General features: G+C 45.3%; 1 protein-coding gene across 1 annotated transcript; it reads left to right on the top strand.

Moving 5' to 3' along the window:
* Nucleotides 1-527: 527 nt before the first annotated feature.
* LOC307239721 (serine/threonine-protein kinase TAO1-like) lies at nt 528-19768 on the top strand (the record flags this gene model as incomplete). Its single annotated transcript, XM_080013256.1, has 20 exons — nt 528-659; nt 845-916; nt 1664-1765; nt 2251-2296; nt 3261-3357; nt 3463-3576; nt 4803-4894; nt 5506-5599; nt 6030-6111; nt 8328-8495; nt 9942-10148; nt 10767-10913; nt 11596-11832; nt 12579-12707; nt 13327-13410; nt 14250-14369; nt 14449-14688; nt 14841-15053; nt 16973-17155; nt 18211-19768. The coding sequence occupies 20 exons, from the start codon at nt 528-530 to the stop codon at nt 18793-18795; spliced, it is 3144 nt and encodes a 1047-aa protein (XP_079869382.1). The 3' UTR covers nt 18796-19768.
* Between the last annotated feature and the right edge of the window lie 375 nt (nt 19769-20143).

Below are 20143 nucleotides of genomic sequence, written 5' to 3'. Positions count from 1 at the left end.
AAATAAAAGGCATACCTGGCTCGGCACGGTGTAAGTGTAAAAGGCTGTGGAAACAAACCTCGAATAGCGATTTACATTTAATATGAATCAAACAAAACAAAGCTGATCTCACACAGCCAAACCTGACAATTGTTGACTTTGCCGTCTCCCGTACCTTCTTTTTTTTGTCTTCTGTCCTTCGTCACTAATGACCCTAACTGTCGGTGACCACATCAAAAAATGTCTTAATGGTTGCTCTCTCCTTAGATCATCCGGAATTGTCGGCCCTTTTTATTTTTTGTATTTGTCAGCTTAGCCCAGTGTGTCCCTTGATGAGAGGCGTCTAAATGACCCGGCCCACGCTCCCTCTAGTAACGACTTTGCCCAATTTCTGTCGACTCTTCCTGCTTTTTGTAGGTGCTCCCATGTCCTGGCTCCGTAGGCCCGTCCATTTTGGCAGATGAATCTCCCGCCGTTTTGCCGCGGCTCAGCACCCAGATAGTCCCGTACCCCCTCCGGCGGGTGATCGGGCACTACAGGCCCGCAGGATGCCTTCCTCTGTGCGGGCGGGCAGCCTCAAGGACCCGGGGGTGGCTGAGCTTTTCTTTAAGGACGACCCGGAGAAACTGTTCTCCGACCTCAGAGAGATCGGCCACGGCAGCTTTGGCGCCGTCTACTTTGTGAGTTTTGTAGCCCTTTGTCCTCAAAAGATCATTCTCCACCCTTAACTCCATCCTCATCCAAGAAAGAAAGACATGTAAGAAGACGTGTGGAAGAACATTATTGTTTTCTGTGTTTTTATTTATTTTTTTATTTTTTATTTTGTTTTTATTTTTTATTCCCCCCCCCCCCCCCCCCCCCTCAGGCACGGGATGTGCGCACCAACGAGGTGGTGGCCATCAAGAAGATGTCGTACAGCGGGAAACAATCCAACGAGGTGGGGCTCCGACACCGCGCGACAACACAGCGGTTGCTCCACTTTTTTTGGTGGAGGACCGACGTCACTTTGGTCACGGAGACTAGAGAAAGCCCTCGCAGCGGAGCTCAAGTTTCACCTCGAGGAACAGTTGAATACGTTTGTAGAGGACTGCCTGCTCTGTGAATTACCTCCGGCTCTTTAAACCGACACACTTCAAAAGAAAATGGAATCACAGTCGGAGTGGTTGCCAAAACTCCTAAATGTGACTCTGATCTCTATATGAAATTGTCAGTGTGACTCCTTTCCCGTGTCACAGACGTAGTCGTCCCCTTTAAATTCCTTGTGAATAGGATTGATTGTGCAGGACAGACCGGAGCTGGCTGACTGCTAAGCCGTTACAGTTTTAGTATCTACTCCAAAAACAGGCACACGCTCACACACTCACACACGCTCACACGCTCACACACGCTCACACACTCAGAGGCGCTGGCAAACACAGGCCCAAGGTCATTCGGCCGCTTCCCAGCGCTGACTGCTCGGCCACAGGCCGACTCCACTCATGGTTTTCAGATTAGCCTGTAATCAGATTATACCTAATACGTTTTCACACCGTTAAAATAATCCGTCGCGCTGCCAAAGACACACATACGACACGACGCCTCTCGTTTGGTCGGACACGCGGCGGCGACCGAGGGGGGGGGGGGGGGGTTGATGTCGGTCTTTTGTCCCGATTGAAATGTGATAAAGTCTGCCTCTCCCTCACAGAAATGGCAGGATATCATCAAGGAGGTGAAGTTCCTCCAGAGGATCCGCCACCCGAACAGTATAGAATACAAGGGCTGCTACCTTCGTGAGCACACCGCCTGGGTAAGGCCTCACCCCCCCCCCCCCCCGTTCCCACGCAAGCGCAGGCAGGTCACGCCCACTCGACTGTCGGCTTCCGTGCCACTTGATGTATTCCATCCCTCTTATACCTCATAACAAATGAGTAGTCTCGATTTTGATTTGTCAGTTATAGTGCCTCTTAAAGCGGAATAGCATAACATAACTGTTCCTGTTTGTTTTAATAACGGGGAAAAAGTTATTAGGGTCAAAACACCCCTCACTTTTATCTGTTTGGGTGTTTTGGCTGTTCAGTTTTGGTTTGTTTACCTTGTAACATAGTGGTGCGTAACTACCCGGTTGTTGATTTTCTCCGTACAACGTTTTCCTGCTTGTTAGCCATGAGCTGAAATGTTATATTTAAACACAAATTCCTCACATGTGACATTGAATCATGAAAGTTGAGCGACGTGTAGACCTTGGAGATCTCATGCCCGTGCTGCCTTTCTTTCTTTCTGTGCTCTGTGTAGCTGGTGATGGAGTACTGCCTGGGCTCAGCTTCTGATCTTCTGGAAGGTGAGCCGTTGTTTTGGGGTTTTTTTACCCTTTTGAGCTTTCTACAACACCACACATTTCACCAATCCAGTGTCAACAGCGGCTGACCGACTGGGACCTGCTGCCGTAGGAATAAATTTTGGCGTTACGAAGAAGGGCCCACTGGAACCGGATGGGTTTGGCCGAGACATGGTTATAGGGCAACTGGGGGTGGTACTGCAGGGGGTCCGGCGATTACTTTTTATTTTATGTCGAAATAGTTTTTGTGAATTTTTTTTTATTTTTTTTTTTTTTTTATGTATTTTAGAGAGTAAGTAATATTGAGTAAACTCCAACCATTAACACTAGAACAGTGGCGTTTTTATTTTATTTCAGTAATCAGCTGAAAGGGCTGATTCGCAACTTCTGACTTGATGATGCGTTCAAAAAGCTCATATTTTTGAGTAACGCTCAAAAACCTCAGAATTTTCAGTAACATACTGTGTCCCTGACAGACCTATACTGTATGTAACTGGTGCAGGGCTGGACTTCACTAAGCATGCTGAATGGTTTGTATTATTGTATTGATATTAAAAACCATGTACAACCCAATTTCAGATTTGTGAAAACAGAGAACAGGGGAATTTCACAGTTGTGGGTTTTTTTTCTACACATTTAAGACCAGGTCCAGATAAAAAAATCACTACTGTACTTATGGTAATCAATCCTGGACTAGATTATAATAAAAAGCCTCAATAGCATTTCATACTCCATTTCAGATTCGGAAGCTTTTTATTCGATTTGTATTTTGTACACTTTGACTAGTTTTCTTGGTAACACAGGCATCCATTGGAAAAAGTGAACCAATTGTTGTTTGAGTAAATAGAACTTTTCATTCATTTCTTATCACTGGTGTCGGTCACATAAATATTGGTTTGGACGGCACTTTTAAAACTGGTGTTAGTTCTTAATCAAATATGTAATTTTTTTTTCCCCCCTCATCTAGTTCATAAAAAACCCTTACAAGAAATAGAAATTGCCGCCATCACGCACGGTGCTCTGCAGGGACTGGCCTACCTGCATTCCCACAACATGATCCACAGGTGAGGGATTCGCCGTCTCTCCTGTGATCAAAAACGCTTTGACATCATCGAACAAACAACTCCAACGCAGGGTTTTCTGAAATGCTCCCTGTCTCTGCCCCGCAGGGACGTAAAGGCTGGAAACATCCTGCTCACTGAGCCCGGGCAGGTCAAACTGGCAGATTTTGGCTCTGCCTCCATTGCCTCACCTGCCAACTCCTTTGTGGGGACGCCATATTGGTGAGGTCATATTGCACACTTTATTATTCTGGAAGGAAGGAAGCTTTTCTATTACGGACATTGGGGTGTCGGCGCTTTTTGTCCTGACATTACGCAATAGATAGACTCCACTTTTACTCATTTGCGATACTTTCTGTTTTGTGTGTGTGTGTGTGTGTGTGTGTGCGCGTGCGCGTGTTTCGACGTCGGCGGGACTTTTCAGAAAAAACTGTAGGAAACGGTAACTGTAGGAGTCGAAATTCGTCAAAAAACAGATAAGATTCTTTATTTATTAAACATATTCCGTGTTTGTGACCTCGCACATGGCGTTCGCTTGCAGCTCCAGAGCAACGGGTCCTAATCGCGTCTGTTTTATTTTAGTCCCAAAAGTTTAAAAAGTTGATGAAATGTCTCTGGGCGACATGCGGTGTTCAGTACGTTTGAGTGGAACCGTGTTGTTGGGAACTGCCACACGGAGTGATTTCCTTCCACAGAGACACCGTGAGACAGGACTCTGTGCACTAAAGGTAGTGGACAGACAAATTCTCATTGTTGGGATGACGCGCTTACACGCAACAAGTGGATCAGCTGGTATTAGTAATTCTGCGTGTCACCCGGACTCACCGTGCGTGAGCCGATGCTGTGTTCAGCGGAAAATTGGGACTCGTTTTAGAAGTAATGCTGATGTAAAGAGGAGCGACAGCGCAAGCTGGTGCTGCGTTCCATGGGAACTCGGAAATCTGTAATTGGTGTTGATACTGGACCCTGTGTATTGCTGCCCGCAGCTATGTTTATTATTGTTATTGTACATTTTTAGCTTAATAATATATTGGAGAATTTCCTTAGTGTCTAGTTAACTTCTAGGTTAACTGTTGATTGCAGATTTTTCTCTAGTTTACTGTTTACATTTTAGATTTATTTTTATTTTTAATTTTTTCATGTATTGGTTTAAATTTAATATGACAACGTTTATTGTTTATTACCACATTGATTGTTTTTAATTTTTCTGGTTTACTGTAAATGGCAAATCGTATCCATCTTCTAGTTAGGTGTTTAGGTTTATGTACATTGCCAATTTCTTCTTGTTTATTTGTTTTAGGTCTTCTTTGTAGTTTTTTTTTGTTACTTTTTAGGTTCATATTGATTGATTGATTGATTATCAACAGGTTTATTGCATGTTGCCATATCTTTATTTTAGTTAACTTGAGTGTTGATTATGTTGTTGTTGTTGTTTGTCCTCTCCCCAGGATGGCCCCCGAAGTGATTCTGGCAATGGACGAGGGCCAATACGACGGGAAGGTGGATGTCTGGTCCTTAGGAATCACCTGTATAGAGTTAGGTTAGTGTGCGCTGTCTGGATCCCTGTGGCTGCACTGCTGACTGTGAGGACAGGGCTGTTTTTTTAAGCTTATTTAGCCTTCGTTAACTCAACAATATAACAGATGCTAGAAGATTTTGTTGTTAAAATGGGGTATAATCTTTACACGCATTTATAGTCTATTCTATTTTATATTTTATATAAGACTATTTTATAGCTGAACTAGTCTTGTGCATCTTCTGAACACACGGAACAATGTTTGGATTTGGTTTTTTTCTTGAAAGCTTGAAATTGCTCATAACCACTCTGCCGCATGCTGTTGATGTGAACGGAATTTTCTTGTACAGAATACGGGCAATCCTGTTTCATAGCCTTTGGAGACGATTCTAACCTACAAATGGAAAGTCAACCAAATCTTTGTTTCATGGCTGGAAAAGTTTTTTTTTTTTTTTTTTTAAGGATTCTTAGACACGTCTTTTTGGAGGTACTTTGGCAAGGGCTCGAGCTTGGATAACCGAAATCTGCCGCGGTTTGGAGTCCTCACAAAGTCTTTATGCCTTTTCATAACGGAGGGCTCTGAGTTACTCCTGAGTTACTGTCGTACTTAACTGCTTTCATCCCCATTCTTCCAGCGGAGAGGAAGCCTCCATTGTTCAATATGAACGCAATGAGTGCCTTATACCACATAGCGCAGAACGAGAGCCCCACACTGCAGTCCAGTGAATGGTGAGGCATGCACACACACACACACACACACACACACACACACACACACACACACACACACACACACACACACACACACACACACACACACACAGGTGCACACTGTTAACCTGCTGAAAACAACTTATACAAAATTCTGCGCTTTGATCAACTGTTTCATATATCATATGAATATATATGTTTTCATATAAACCTATCATATGTTTTTAGGAATAATGTTCTCCTTTAGAGGATGTTTTTTTTCTAAAAACCCAGATGTTTGGCCTAATGTAATATCCACCCACATACACCCCCGGTGTCTTTTGTGGCTTGTGGCATTATGCGATGCTTCATCTTTGGGTTGATTTTAACCAACGCTGTGTGAATGTGTGTGTCCCCCCACCCCCCCCGCCCCTGTGTCCTTACCCCTTTTTTCCTTATTCTTTTGCAGGACGGATTATTTTAGAAACTTTATTGATTCTTGCCTTCAGAAAATCCCCCAGGATAGGCCCCACTCGGACGATATGCTGGGCGTAAGAACAAACAGACACACACATACACACATGTTCTAGGACTTCATCCTTTTTCAACCCCAGGACCCCTTGGTTGATAGAGATACAGAGCAGGGACCCCCTAGATTTGGTTTCAAATAAAACTGTTGCATTTTAACCCTGAGTACAAAAACATATTTATAAGGCCTTATTAACCTATTAACCGAGACACAGTATGTCACTAAGAATTCCAAGGTTTTTGAACGCACGATAACGTTAGAAGCTGTGAATGGGCTCGCCTTCAGCTTATTACTGAAATCCAAAAAACCCTGCCGTTCTAGTGTTAATGGTTGGAGTTTACTCAATATCATTTATTTTGGTCTAAAATGCGTTTAAAGAAAATGTTCACAAAAATAATTTTGATATAAAAAGCCTGTGTGTCCGTGATTGTCAAACCTTCTGGTGTTAAATCTCTCAGATGTTTCCCTGTTCTACTGCCCTAAGGCTCTATTTTGATTGACTAATCCTCAATTTCCTGGCACTCGCACACACACACACACGCACACGCACACATACACAGCACCCGTTCATAGTGGTCAAAAAGCAGGCTTAGTCGTGTAGATGGAGCGCAGATGTCATTACTCCAGAGGACTGACTTCTTCAGCCGCCGTTAAGTAACTGAGCAGCTGTCAGTAAGCCTGCTAATGGTCTTTCTTTCACTAATGGAAGTTGCCCCCTGGGATGGTATGGGAGAGGGGTTTGGAACAACGAAAAGGCGTTGCGCTGGCAAAGCCTGGATACAGTCGACGGGGTTCTGACCGGGTCCTTGAGGTGCTTGAAGCGCTTCAATTTCCTTCTCAGAAATGGCTGGAATACCTTGAAAATAGCCCCCTTTGTGTTGAAGTCCTTGAAAAGTCCATGGGGAAAAAATAAGAATCGCTTTTATAACACAGATGATGCCAGGTAAATGTAAATGTAATCCAGGGTGGTTGGAAATAGACGCTTATAATAGTAGAAGATGACAATGAGATTAGTAATAGATACTGTCCTCGCTAAGTGTATGCCTTTAGCTTAGTGATACAGTCAGCTAAACTCTGTCCCACAAACAACATCCAGATACAATTCGTAGCTTCATCTGGGTCTGTTTATGTGACAAAGTGTGAAACTGAAAAATAAACAAATGTAGATACATTTTGCGTGTTGCATAGGTTTAATGCATTTAGGTATAATCAGGTAAGCATGAACCTAACTAACATGTCCTTAACGCCTTACTTATTTTACAATTGCAAAATATGAAATAATGTTACGTCACAAATTAACAATCAATACTAAATGCATTTTGAGGACAAGAACACGTCGGAATCAACATCAGCATGTTGCTCCTCAACGTTCAGGTTCCTACGTGTACCAAAGTTCACCACTAGGTGTCCTCAACGTTCCCTTTACAATAGACATACATACATAGTGTGTGTGTATGTATGAGATTAAGATTATATTATATTTGATTTAATAAAGATAATTGAAAATGCATTATATCGGTCCTCGACAATGAAAGAATAGTGCTTGAAAAGGTACTTGAAACCGGGGCATTAGATCAGGAGGTAGAGTCCATCGTCTAGCTCCTCCTGGTTGCGTGCTGAAGTGTCCCTGTTTGAGTAATTGTAAGTCGCTTTGGACAAAAGCGTCTGCTAAATGATGATGTAAGCCCTTGGATTTATGTTATTTATTTATGAATTTATGTTCTACATCTTAAAAAAAAAAAAAAAGCCTTCTTTGTAGGATTCCCTTTCTCCTGAACTCTGCACTCCTGTATTGCTCGTGTCCTATTGGACAGAATAGGCCCCAGCTTGGGATCAGAGGAGTACCCTGATTGGCTGGAGGAAAAACAGCAAAGAAAGCCTCTATGAAGCAAACCCAAGCAAAGTCAAAACAAGAAAAAAAAAAAGATTAAAGCGTATCAAACGCATAAATATGTATATAAACTATATTATGCGTATTTTTAAATCCAACATAACTTGAGTTGAATGTTAGGGAAAAAAAACAACTCCTCGTCCTTGACGTGCTTGAATTTCATTTTTTAAATGCCAGAATGAACCAGGCTACAATAGTAGATGACAATGAGATTAATAATGGATTTATAGATGAATACTAATATGAATAATAGACAATGAGATTAAGATTATAATACACCTGAAGTAAGTTGTGTATTTTCTCCGTTCTTGTGTTGTTTTGCCCTTCATTCTCTTCCTCTCCTGCAGCACGCCTTCTTGCAGCGCGAGCGCCCGGACTCGGTGTTGATGGACCTGATCCTCCGGACCAAGGACGCGGTGCGAGAGTTGGACAACCTGCAGTACCGCAAGATGAAGAAGATCCTCTTCCAGGAGGCGCACAACGGGCCCACGGCGGAGGTTCAGGATGGAGATGAGGTGTGTGTGTGTGTGTGTGTGTGTGTGTGTGTGTGTGTGTGTGTGTGTGTGTGTGTGTGTGTGTGTGTGTGTGTGTGTGTGTGTGTGTGTGTGTGTGTGTGTGTGTGTGTCTTGGCTTGTGTCTGCGTGTGTGTTTGTAGGCGGGGTGGATATATACAGTTTCAGCGTAACATAAAGACTCCTTATTTCAGGTCACGGTAAGATGGGAAATCTTTCGGACCGTCGCAAGGTCATGTTTCTCAGCTAAACTCGCAGCTCATCAAAAAACATTCCTGCTTTTTTTTACAAATCAAGAACGCATTTAGTCGTCGAGTCCTAAAATAAACGACCTAACAGGATTGTTCATGATTAAGAAAGCATTTAGATTTAGATTTTGTTTTTTTATGTTTTTTTTGTGATTGGTGTTTCCAAAAAGGCTTGATTTTGCAGCGGCTTTTCTCAAAACTTGTGATGCAATTTGAACTTATACGTGTGTTTTTTAAATTTTAACTACCAATGAAGGAAGAGTCCTATGAAATCACTTCCCGTGATAACACTGCACCTGTGATTCTGCATATCCCCAAAAACAACTAGATATAGCTGCAGGGAGCAATGCACGGGGCCCAGGTTAGTCGCGTTAGTCACAAATTCCAGTTTTCCAGATCGAGTTCCCGTGAAACGCAGCATCACTTTCTCTGGATGACAGTTTATCATCAGTTTTTTTTTACGCTTGAGTTCCAGTAATAAGTCTGTTCAAACCAGCTCTCATTTCAACATACAGTTAAGTACCGAGATCTATTGAATTTGCATACATTTTTGCCAACCCCCAAAAATTTACATTTTCCCGGACGAACTGGATAAAGTCCGTCATGGTTCTGAGCAGGTCCTTGAGATGCTTGAAGTGCTTGACTTAAGGTCCCCTATGGTTTTGTTATTCAAATCTTAATTTCCTAAAAAAAAATTCCATAATGGCTTTGACGACCTAGATTTTGCCATGGAAATGCAAATTGAATCCGGCATGGTTGGAAATGGTAGGACACTTATAATAGTAGATGACAATGAGATTAATAATAGATATACAGTATATAATAGATATACTTATATAAATAATAGACAATGAGACTAAGATTATTATATTTTAATTGATAAAGATCACATTGAAAATTGATTATATTTGTTTTGGATCCTATTCAAAGAGAATTGTGCTTAAAAAGGTACTTGAAAGTCCTTGAATTTCATTTGGTAAGGCCAGAAAACCCTGCTCCCTGTAAATTGGGAAATTTCCTCAATAGTGGCCCCTTGGTTGGTAAATAACCCACCATGAACATTCTTGTGTTTCTCTGCATGTCTGTCTTTGTGCCACTCTGTTGCTCGCTCTCTCTCTCTCTCTCTCGCTCTCTCTCTCTCTCTCTCTCTCTCTCTCTCTCTCTCTCCGGGCGTCCTCCTGTCTCTGCACTGTGTGTCCAGGAGCTGGAGCAGGGCGGGGGCCGGACCGGGACGGTGAACAGCGTGGGCAGCAACCAGTCCATCCCCAGCATGTCCATCAGCGCCAGCTCCCAGAGCAGCTCGGTCAACAGCCTGAACGAGGCCGCCCAGGACAGCCGCAGCGAGCTGGACCTGATGGAGGGAGACCACACCGTCATGTCCAACAGCTCCGTCATACACCTCAAGCCGGTGGGGGCACCTCTCGTCGCCGAAACTGAAAAATGGATATTTGATTTTCGTGAAATCAATTTGAAATATATTGTCATTTCTATATAATCCATCCGGAGCCCCTTCTGTACTGACTGCAATACTCAAATTCACATAAAACACTTCCCGAATGTACATCTGATAGTACGCATAAAATAATACGGAATTTGCGATCCGCCAAGATTGAATTTGTTCCTAACTTTAGGAGCGAATGTAGAGCAGCGTCAGACCAGTTGTAAGCACAAATCGCTCAGACATCGGTGATATTGCCGAACTTTGACTGAATGAAATTTTCATATTAGATCCACAATAATTATGCAATATAGAATATAAAATAAAACCTATTTCCAACTAAATAGTCAGACACCTATTATTTTTCAGCGTCTCCAATTCAAATAAAGAAAAATAGATCGCCCCGTAGGAATGTATCAACTTCTAACAGGTTCCAAAGTCGAGGCATCTGTACCCAGCCCCGTTCTGTCTGGCGTCGCGCCTGTAACAACATGCGTTCCCACAGGGCTCCCACATATTCGATCCGGTCCTTAAAAATGCAGATTGCTCTCCATGTGGCCCTGATGCACCGTTTCTCTGTGTCTGCAGGAAGAGGAGGAGAGTTACGGCGGGGGCGGGGAGGAGGCGGCGGCGGCCGGCAGCCAGTCCTCCGAGCCCCAGCCCTCCCCAGCCCAGGCCCCTAAGAAGCACTACCGCAACAGAGAGCACTTTGCCACCATACGCACAGCTTCGCTGGTGAGAGCACCCTCCATCACCTGCTGGGTGGAATAAGTTGTAGCATTCTTTACAGCTACAGGGTGTTGAATGTATTTCCAATTGGTGGGGGTTTTTTTTGGTATGAATTGTCTATGATAATATATGTTTTTCCGTTTTGAGAATATACCTTATTTTGCAACAATTTTGCCTTTGATAAAAACCCCAAGGTATTAGTATTAATGTTGTTGACTTAATTAGTTTTAAGTTGTTGTATTGTCTTATCGCACGAACAACATATGAGTACTCATCATATTTCAACTTACCTAATAACACAACTTTTTATTGTGATATCTTACCGCTATCTCGCTCTTGTATCCGGTTGAATTTAGAAACAGGCTCGGACACTTAAATTTGAGGTTGCTCCAGTGGTCCACGTATGCTTTGGTTGTCTCTAGCCTCCCATCGAAGTCACTTTGGACAAACGCGTCGGCTCAGTGATTAAATGTAAAATCTAATATTAATGTTGAATGGAAATTGTAATAATTGTTTTTCCTTCGTAGTCTTCTCGAATAGTTCCCATGTCGTTGACACAAAGAATTAATCTGGTCCCAAACGTAACAGTTAGTGTAGCAAAGCCGGAGTGTGTGTGTGCGCGTGCGTGCGTGCGCGCGCGTTGATGGACTAGAGCTGGAGCCACTCACTGTGGGTCCCCGTTGCGCAGGTGACTCGCGAGATGCAGGAGCACGAGCAGGACTCGGAGCTGCGGGAGCAGATGTCGGGCTACAAGCGCATGCGGCGGCAGCACCAGAAGCACCTGCTGGCCCTGGAGAACAAGCTGAAGGGCGAGATGGACGAGCACCGGCTGCGGCTGGACAAGGAGCTGGAGAGCCAGAGGAACGCCTTCAGCCAGGAGATGGAGAAGCTGCTGAAGAAACACCAGGCGGCCATGGAGAAAGACGTATGTCATGGCGACACACCACCACCACCACCACCACACCCCTGTTGGAGGGTGGCGCGATCATTGAAAACGTATAAACATTTTCCAGAATCGCTTTTACGGCATTGATTATGCCGGGGAAATTTATATTTAATTCAGCATGGTTGGATATAGACACGTATAACAGTGGAGCAATGAGATTAATAATAAATTACAATTAGCGTTTTATTTGTAGATATTTATACAGTATATATACCAATTAATAAACAATGAGCCTGAGATTTTAGTTTAATGAAAATCACATTGGAAATGTATTTGTTTATATATTATTTTATATAATTCCTTATATAAGGTCTTAAGTAAATAAGTCTTTGAAAATAAAAAAACGGCACAGAAGTTTTTGAAAGTCCTTGAATGTCATTCTGTAATGCCAGAATGAACCCTGTGGTGACAAACTGAACATGTGCCGAAACAAAAGAAAATGACCATATTACATGGACTGATGAAATACACTGGCACCACACTACACAAGTTATAAACTAAATGATAAATTGCCGACGGTAACATCATTTCCGCGCATTTCCATCTCCGTGTTGTTGAACGTTCATTTTCAAAGCGCGGAATATATAATATATAATAAATCAGAGAATATACTTAATCTCATATAAGTAATGCCACTCGACTCGTATTTTCTTTAAATTAAGTTCATTATATATGTTTGTGAACTGTGACACCTCCCCGTGACTTTATGCCTGCGTTGCGTCCAGTTGAAGACGTTTGCCAACGACGAGAAGAAGTTCCAGCAGCACATCCAGGTGCAGCAGAAGAAGGAGCTCAGCAGCTTTCTGGAGTCACAGAAACGGGAGTACAAGCTACGCAAGGAGCAGCTCAAGGAGGTAAAAGGCATACGCGCACACACACACACACACACACACACACACACACACACACACACACACACACACACCAATCTGATAATTAAAAACTCAATTTAGCATTTGTTCAATCAACCATATTAAGGGGCGGTTTCGCGGGCGGGGTTTAAATCTAAATTCGGACTGAGCTATTCCTATTAAATCAATCCAGAATTTAAAAAAGGCCTTTCTGAGACGTTGCTTGATTTAAGATGAATGCGTTGTAGACTAGGAAGTCCTGGACCAAGGTGATGAAGGACTAGTCGGCTCCTTCTGTCTGGTCTTGGTGCTGGTCTTAGTCCAGATAATCCATTTCCTCTGTTGTCAAGGTCGACCTGGAGGCCCCACGTCCATTAATCCAAAGATAAACCTGCCTCTGGTCAGGCTTAATTTCAACCTTCACTTGGACCTAGATTAGCTCTGATCTTCCTTCTGGAAATGAGATTATTTGAACCAAGACCAGGGCAAGTCTGAGACAGTTTTTTTTTAAACCAAGCGAGAAAGGCCATTTCAGTTAGTTAAAAGCACCCGGACATGATTGGGACTCACATCCGGACTCAGTTATGGCTCTGTAAAATGGTTCTCCCCCGGATGTGTCCAGGAATTGAGTGAGAACCAGTCGACACCGAAGAAGGAGAAGCAGGAGTGGCTCTCCAAGCAGAAAGAAAACATCCAGCACTTCCAGGTCAGGAATGTCGTAGTCTTATCTGATTTTTATAGTTTCTATGCAGGATAGACTCTGGTGAAGTGAGTTAATTATGGCATTTGATCAGTGATGAAATACCACTCTTGATGTTTCCGTGTGTTTAGTTGGTTCGGTTAAAATACCCACAGACATCCATCAGAAGCCGCGTTTCCACCGCAGGAACTTTCCCCCAGCAACTCGGGAACGTTTGAAAGGAACTCTGTGCGTTTGCACCTCAGGGAACCAGGGTTCGGGAGGTCGTGCTTTTCAAAAGTCCGGCACGTTGGGTGCGGGGCTTGCGCTGAACTCTTCTGATTGGTCGAGTACTTGCAGCATTTTATTTCAGCCGCCGTTTAAAAATAAAAATAAATAAAAAATCTGCAGCCGCAAATCTGTAGCCTCAAAACCATAAATCGTGGGTTTTTTTACGAATATTTATTTTGTACAAATATTTAAAATATTTTTGGTTTTTTGGGGAGGAAAAAAAATCAATCAGACTTCGTTGGTAACGCGGACAGCAAGGGGCGGAAGGAACCTTTTAATTCCTTAAAAAAAAAAGTTCCTGGGACTAAAAGTTCCGGGTGATTTGGGTGGAAACGCGGCTAGAGTTATCATTTTGTAAGGTGCCGTGAAATCCACTATTCTTGGGCCAAAGTAGCAACTCAACACGTTCGGATGGAGATGATCCATCAATCAATTCATTCAATCGAATGGTATGAACAACAGTCCCAGAACAGCGTCCGTTGTCCTCGCCGATCGCCGACATTTTCTCGAGAGACGTGAAGTTCCCCACGAGGGAAGGTTCCAGTGTCACTGTGTGGTGGTGTTGTGGCTCTCAGGCGGAGGAGGAGGCCAACCTGCTGAGGAGGCAGCGGCAATACCTGGAGCTGGAGTGTCGACGCTTCAAACGGAGGATCCTCATCGCCAGACACAACGTGGAGCAGGACCTGGCCAGAGAGGTACACACACACACAGACAAACACACTCATGCCCTTAACTCCAAACTGTCCATTGAGGCCAGAACGATCGTCTGCGCAGGAGCTGAACAAGCGGCAGACCCAGAAGGACCTGGAGCACGCCATGCTGCTCAGGCACCACGAGTCCATGCAGGAGCTGGAGTTCCGGCACCTGGGGACGATCCAGAAGGCGCGGGCCGAGCTCATCCGAACCCAGCACCAGACGGAGCTCACCAACCAGCTGGAGTACAACAAGAGGAGGGAGCGTGAGCTGAGGCGGAAGCACGTCATGGAGGTCCGCCAGCAGCCCAAGAGCCTCAAGGTACCCGAGGTCGCCAGGTTACCCTGTTTAAGGAGTGGGAATGAGTGTTCTAGAATGCGTGGGGGAAGGCACGTGTGCACGGACCACGTCGTGTGCGGAGAGCGTCTCTCACATTTTGCAAATCTCTCTCATTATTATTACTTATGCACCAGTCCAAGGAGCTGCAGATCAAGAGACAGTTCCAGGACACCTGTAAGACCCAGACGCGGCAGTACAAGGCTCTGAGGAACCACCTGATGGAGAGCACACCCAAGTCGGAGCACAAGGCCATGCTGAAGAGGCTGAAAGAGGAGCAGACCAGGAAGCTGGCCATCCTGGCCGAGCAGTACGACCACTCCATCAACGACATGCTGTCCACGCAGGCTGTGAGTAAAGACGCCAAAATCAGAATCGAGATTTATCTTCAGAGTTTATCTTCGGCAGGTCTGTCGTCACATTTGGATATGAACACAACAAACTCAAGCTACAACCGTGACAAAAAAATAGCCCTGATGAATAGCCATTACCTTGAAAATGGCCCCTACCTTGAAAATGTGCTGAAGTGCTTGAAAACTCCTTGAAAAAAATGCATTATCCTGCTGAAAGAGGCCACTGCCATCGGGAATTACCATTACCATGAAAGGAGTGCACTTGGTTTGAGACAGTGTTTAGGTGGCACGTGGTGGTACGCGTCAAAGCAACATCCACATGAACGCCAGGACCCAGGGTTTCCCAGCAGAACATTGTCCAGAGCATCACACTGTCTCCGCTGGCTTGTCTTCTTCCCATAATGTATCCTGGTGCCTTCTCTTCCCCAGGTAAACAATGCACCCAGTCATCCACATGATGTAAAAGAAAACATTATTCATCAGACCAGGCCACCTTCTTCCATTGCTCCATGGTCCAGATCTGACGCTCACATGCTCATTGTAGGTGGTTTCAGGGGTGGACAGGGGTCAGCATGGACACTCTGACCGGTCTGTGGCTACACAGCCTCATACGCAGCAAGCTGTGATGCACTGTGTTCTGACACCTTTCTATCATAGCAGCATTAACTTTTTCACCAATTAGTGCTACAGTAGCTCTTCTGTGGGATCTGACCAGACAGGTTAGACTTCACTCCCCACACGCATCAATGATCCCCGGGCGTCTGTGACCCTGTCGCCGGTTCACTGGTTGTCCTTCCTTGGACCACTTTTAGTAGGTACTAACCACTGCAAACCAGGAACACCCCACAACACCTGCCGTTTTGGAGATGCTCTGACCCAGTCGTCTAGTCATCACAATTTGGTCCTTGTCAAAGTGTCTCAGATCCTTACGTTTGCCCATTTTTCCTGCTTCCAACACATCAACTTCAAGAACTGACTGTTCACTTTTACATTACATTACATTTAGTCATTTAGCAGAAGCTTTTATCCAAAGCGACTTACAATTATTCAAACACCGACGGACGCAGCCATCAGGAGCAATTAGGGGTTTAGTGTCTTGCTCAAGGACACTACAGCATGCCAGCAGGAGGAGCCTGGGATCGAACCAGCAACCTTTTGATTACACTTGCTGCCTAATATATCCCACCTCTTGACAGGTGTCATTGGAACAAGATGATCAATGTTATTCACTTCACCTGTCAGAGGTTTTAATGTTGTGGCTGATGTTGGTGATGACGGTGTATATGATCACAAAACTAATAGACAATGAGACTAGAGGCTGGTAATAATCACCGCAGCCCTGGTGTCGTTTAGTGCGCACGCCATAAATGACGGCATTGCGGCACTCGTGACAGCACCGCACGGTGATTTGGAGGGAGGGGGCGCACCTCCCAGTTTTTGGAACTCTTCAGGTAATTCAAAATGGACGCATTGCGAATGAAGGTTGTGCAAAGAGGTCCGCAGGTACAGTCATCTGTACGATATATCCATGCGTGATTGCCAAAATAACCAGATGCCGTTGAATTCATGGAAGGGGATTTGGACTATTTTAATATCTCAGGACTCCTTTGTAATCTTCACACCGACAGGAAAGGAAGGAAGATTGACCCCTTTCATATTTACTTCCAGAAGACTTGTGTATTTACAAACAAATGGAAAATAAATGACTTGATTGTTTTACTTGATTGTGCGTCAACCTGGAAATGATCCTATTTTGTCCGCACCCTATCGTCGTTTAGTTGACGTTAACCCCCATGAAGAACGAATGTTGGCTCGAGACCCCACCCAACCCCCAACTTTTGGAGTCTTCTCGTATCTCAACCTGTTTCTCCACCTCCTGTTTCCCCAATGGCCCCGCCCGCCCTGCCCCTTCTCAGCTCCGGTTGGACGAGGCTCAGGAAGGGGAGTGTCAGGTACTGAGGATGCAGCTGCAGCAGGAGCTGGAGCTGCTCAATGCCTACCAGAGTAAGATCAAGATGCAGACGGACGCCCAGCACGACAAGGAGCGGAGGGAGCTCGAACAGAGGGTCTCGCTCCGGAGGGCTCTGCTGGAGCAGAAAGTACGTGCTTGAGTGGATTTGGAATGGAGTTACTGCCTGAATCCACCATATTTAAAGTAAAACTGGTGTTTTTCTTAAGCCAGTGATCCCCAGCCTCTTTTACGCCAAGCAGCCTCAATTTGATGCGGATTAGGCAACAGACCCCATTTGAGAAAATTGTATTTCTGGGTCCCCAATCTGAGAAGATTTTTTTATTGCTGGTGATTTAGTATCTATACTATAGTTGGGGAGATAACCGAGATCAAAATAATCATCATCGTAGTAATGCAGGGTCTTCAACCTTTGTCAGCCTAAGGACCCCTTGGTGGCTAGAGAAACAGAGCAGGAACCCCTGAGATGTATTTTTTTTTATCAAATTAAGTGTTGCATTTTAAGCCTGGCCTGTAATAACATATTTATAACGCGTTATTAACCTGTTAATATACTCAGTTGCGACGCTTACAGTTCCTGTGTGATTTTATTTTAGATTTTGATTTATTTCCGAGAGTTTAGTTCCGTTAATACGGCACGTGATTGGTCTACTACAATACAGCGAAATCCATCTTTTTCTTGTTTTCACTAATAAAATAACATTTTCACAAATCTGAAATAGGGTTTTAAATGCTGTTTAATGCCAATACAATAATACAAACCATTTCCCATGTGTTTTAATTGAAGCCATGCACTAGTTCGTACTCGTAGGTTCGTGGGTCGTAGGTTTTTGAATGCACCTTAACATCAGAAGCTGCGAATCGGCTCGCCTTCAGCCGATAACTGAAACAAAACAACGCAGCTGTTCTAGTGTTAATGTTGGAGTTTAGTCAATATTTTTATTTATTTTTATAAATATTTTTCTATAAAAGAAGTTTTCACAAATTATTTTTTGACATTTATAAAAAAACTGCCCAGCCCCCAGTTGAAGACCACTGCTCTAATGGATGTAACGTCTTATAAGTAAAACAATGTTTAACCATGAAAAATTTTGCTGGGAGACTCCCCGGGACCCCTTGAAGGACCCCGGCTGGTCTCTGTAGAACCCCCGAACCTCACCGCGGCTTTGTCCCCTCTCTGCGCAGATCGAGGAGGAGATGCTCGCCCTGCAGAACGAGCGCCTGGAGAGGATCCGCTCGCTGCTGGAGCGCCAGGCCCGAGAGATCGAAGCCTTCGACTCGGAGTCCATGAGGCTGGGCTTCAGCAACATGGTGCTGACGAACCTGGGCCCGGAGTCGCAGGGAGGCTGGGGGGGCGGGGGCGGCGGGGGCCACAGCGCACAGGGGGGAGGCCACTGGCCTGGAGGGGGAGGAGGTGGAGGAGGAGGAGGAGGAGGAGGCATGGTTGGAGGGGGCGGCGGAGGAGGAGGAGGAGGCGGCGGCGGCGGTGGAGGAGGAGGTGGAGGCCACCATGGTCATCTCCACCAGGGGGCATCCAACTCCCAGCAGCCCTGGGGTCACCCCATGCTGGCCGGGGGCCCACCACCCTGGAGCTTCCACCACCCTGCGGCGGGGAGCCAGAGGGGGAGCGGGGGAGGCCCAGGAGGGGTGAGGAACAGCCCACAGGCTATGAGGAGGACGTCATCGGGGGGGAGAAGTGAACAGGGCATGAGCAGGAGCGCGAGCATCACCTCCCAGATCTCCAATGGATCCCACTTGTCATACACCTAGACCACACACACACACACACACACACACACACACACACACACACACACACACACACACACACACACACACACACACACACACACACACACACACACACACACACACACACACACCCACACCTGGTAAGTGAGGACCCATATTCCTGGTGCACTTCTAAACCAAACAAAAAATAGTCAATTTGGAAATCGGGCCCATTGGGTTTTATAAAGCAAACACACACACACACACACACACACACACACAAAGAGATGTTCCGATATTCCGACCGGTCGACCTCATTCACTCCCCGTTTTGTTTAGTTTTCTCCTGCTACCAGGGGACTGTGGAATCCCAAAACCCCAAGGCTGAACACCGTCATATGGTTTGCCGTAGCCTGCGGGACCATCTCCAGTTTTATTTTATTTCTTAACATTTTCTTGGCATTTTAGTCTCCCTCGGTTTATGCAGTGTTGTTGTCCAAGATTTTAGTTCAACAAATTTTTTTTTTTTTTCTTTTAAGCGCAGTGTGCCGTCTCACCAATCTCACCGCGGGCTCAACTTGATTCGCCTGCGTCAGTGCTCATGGTGTGTGTGTGTGTGTGTGTGTGTGTGTGTGTGTGTGTGTGTGTGTGTGTGTGTGTGTGTGTGTGTGTGTGTGTGTGTGTGTGTGTGTGTGTGTGCGCGTGCGCACGTTTAAGGGGAAATAGAATCCCAACTAAAAGACGTCACGTTAAAACTCTCCCAGTGCCAAATTTGAGAATTGCGTCGAGAAGCCCCGGTCGGCTTCGCACTAGAGATTTTAGATTTTATTTTTTATTTTATTTTTATTAGAGGAAACCGCCACGCGGGGGGGTAGCGGTAAGGTAGCGTGACACCGTGCTGGTGAACATGCAGTATTGGGCGGGAGGAGATAGAAGTCGGTGATAATGACGCGGGAAGCGGCTTCGGGAACACGGACGGGAGCGGTCGGACATTCGGCAGGGCGGATGACGTTGCCAGTCGGGCGCCAGGGCCTTCTCGGCCTCTATAGACGTAGAAAGCGGGATTCCCGCGCTTGGGGGGGGGGGGGGGGGGGGGGCTTTTGGGGTTCCCGCCTGGTTTTCCACAGACCCCGTTCCATCCCTCTAGCTCCCGGTGTCATCGCTTGTGTATGTCGCCTCCAAACAGGCATATTGTCACACAGCTCTGGGCTTTGTCACAGGCCGGTGCACTTCCTGTGTCGGGCGCCAACGACGTTTGTAAACTTCGACTGATACACACACACACGCACGCACGCACACACACACACACGCGCTTATTCCCTCGGTCTCGCTGCATCACTGCGCCGACGGATGCAGAAACTAGGCGTTGACATTTGGATCGGAGGAGA

This window comes from Zeus faber (genome assembly GCF_960531495.2).
Source record: "Zeus faber genome assembly, chromosome: 14".
NCBI classification, from domain to species: Eukaryota; Metazoa; Chordata; class Actinopteri; order Zeiformes; family Zeidae; genus Zeus; species Zeus faber.
This window is presented reverse-complemented; position numbering and strand designations above follow the sequence as displayed.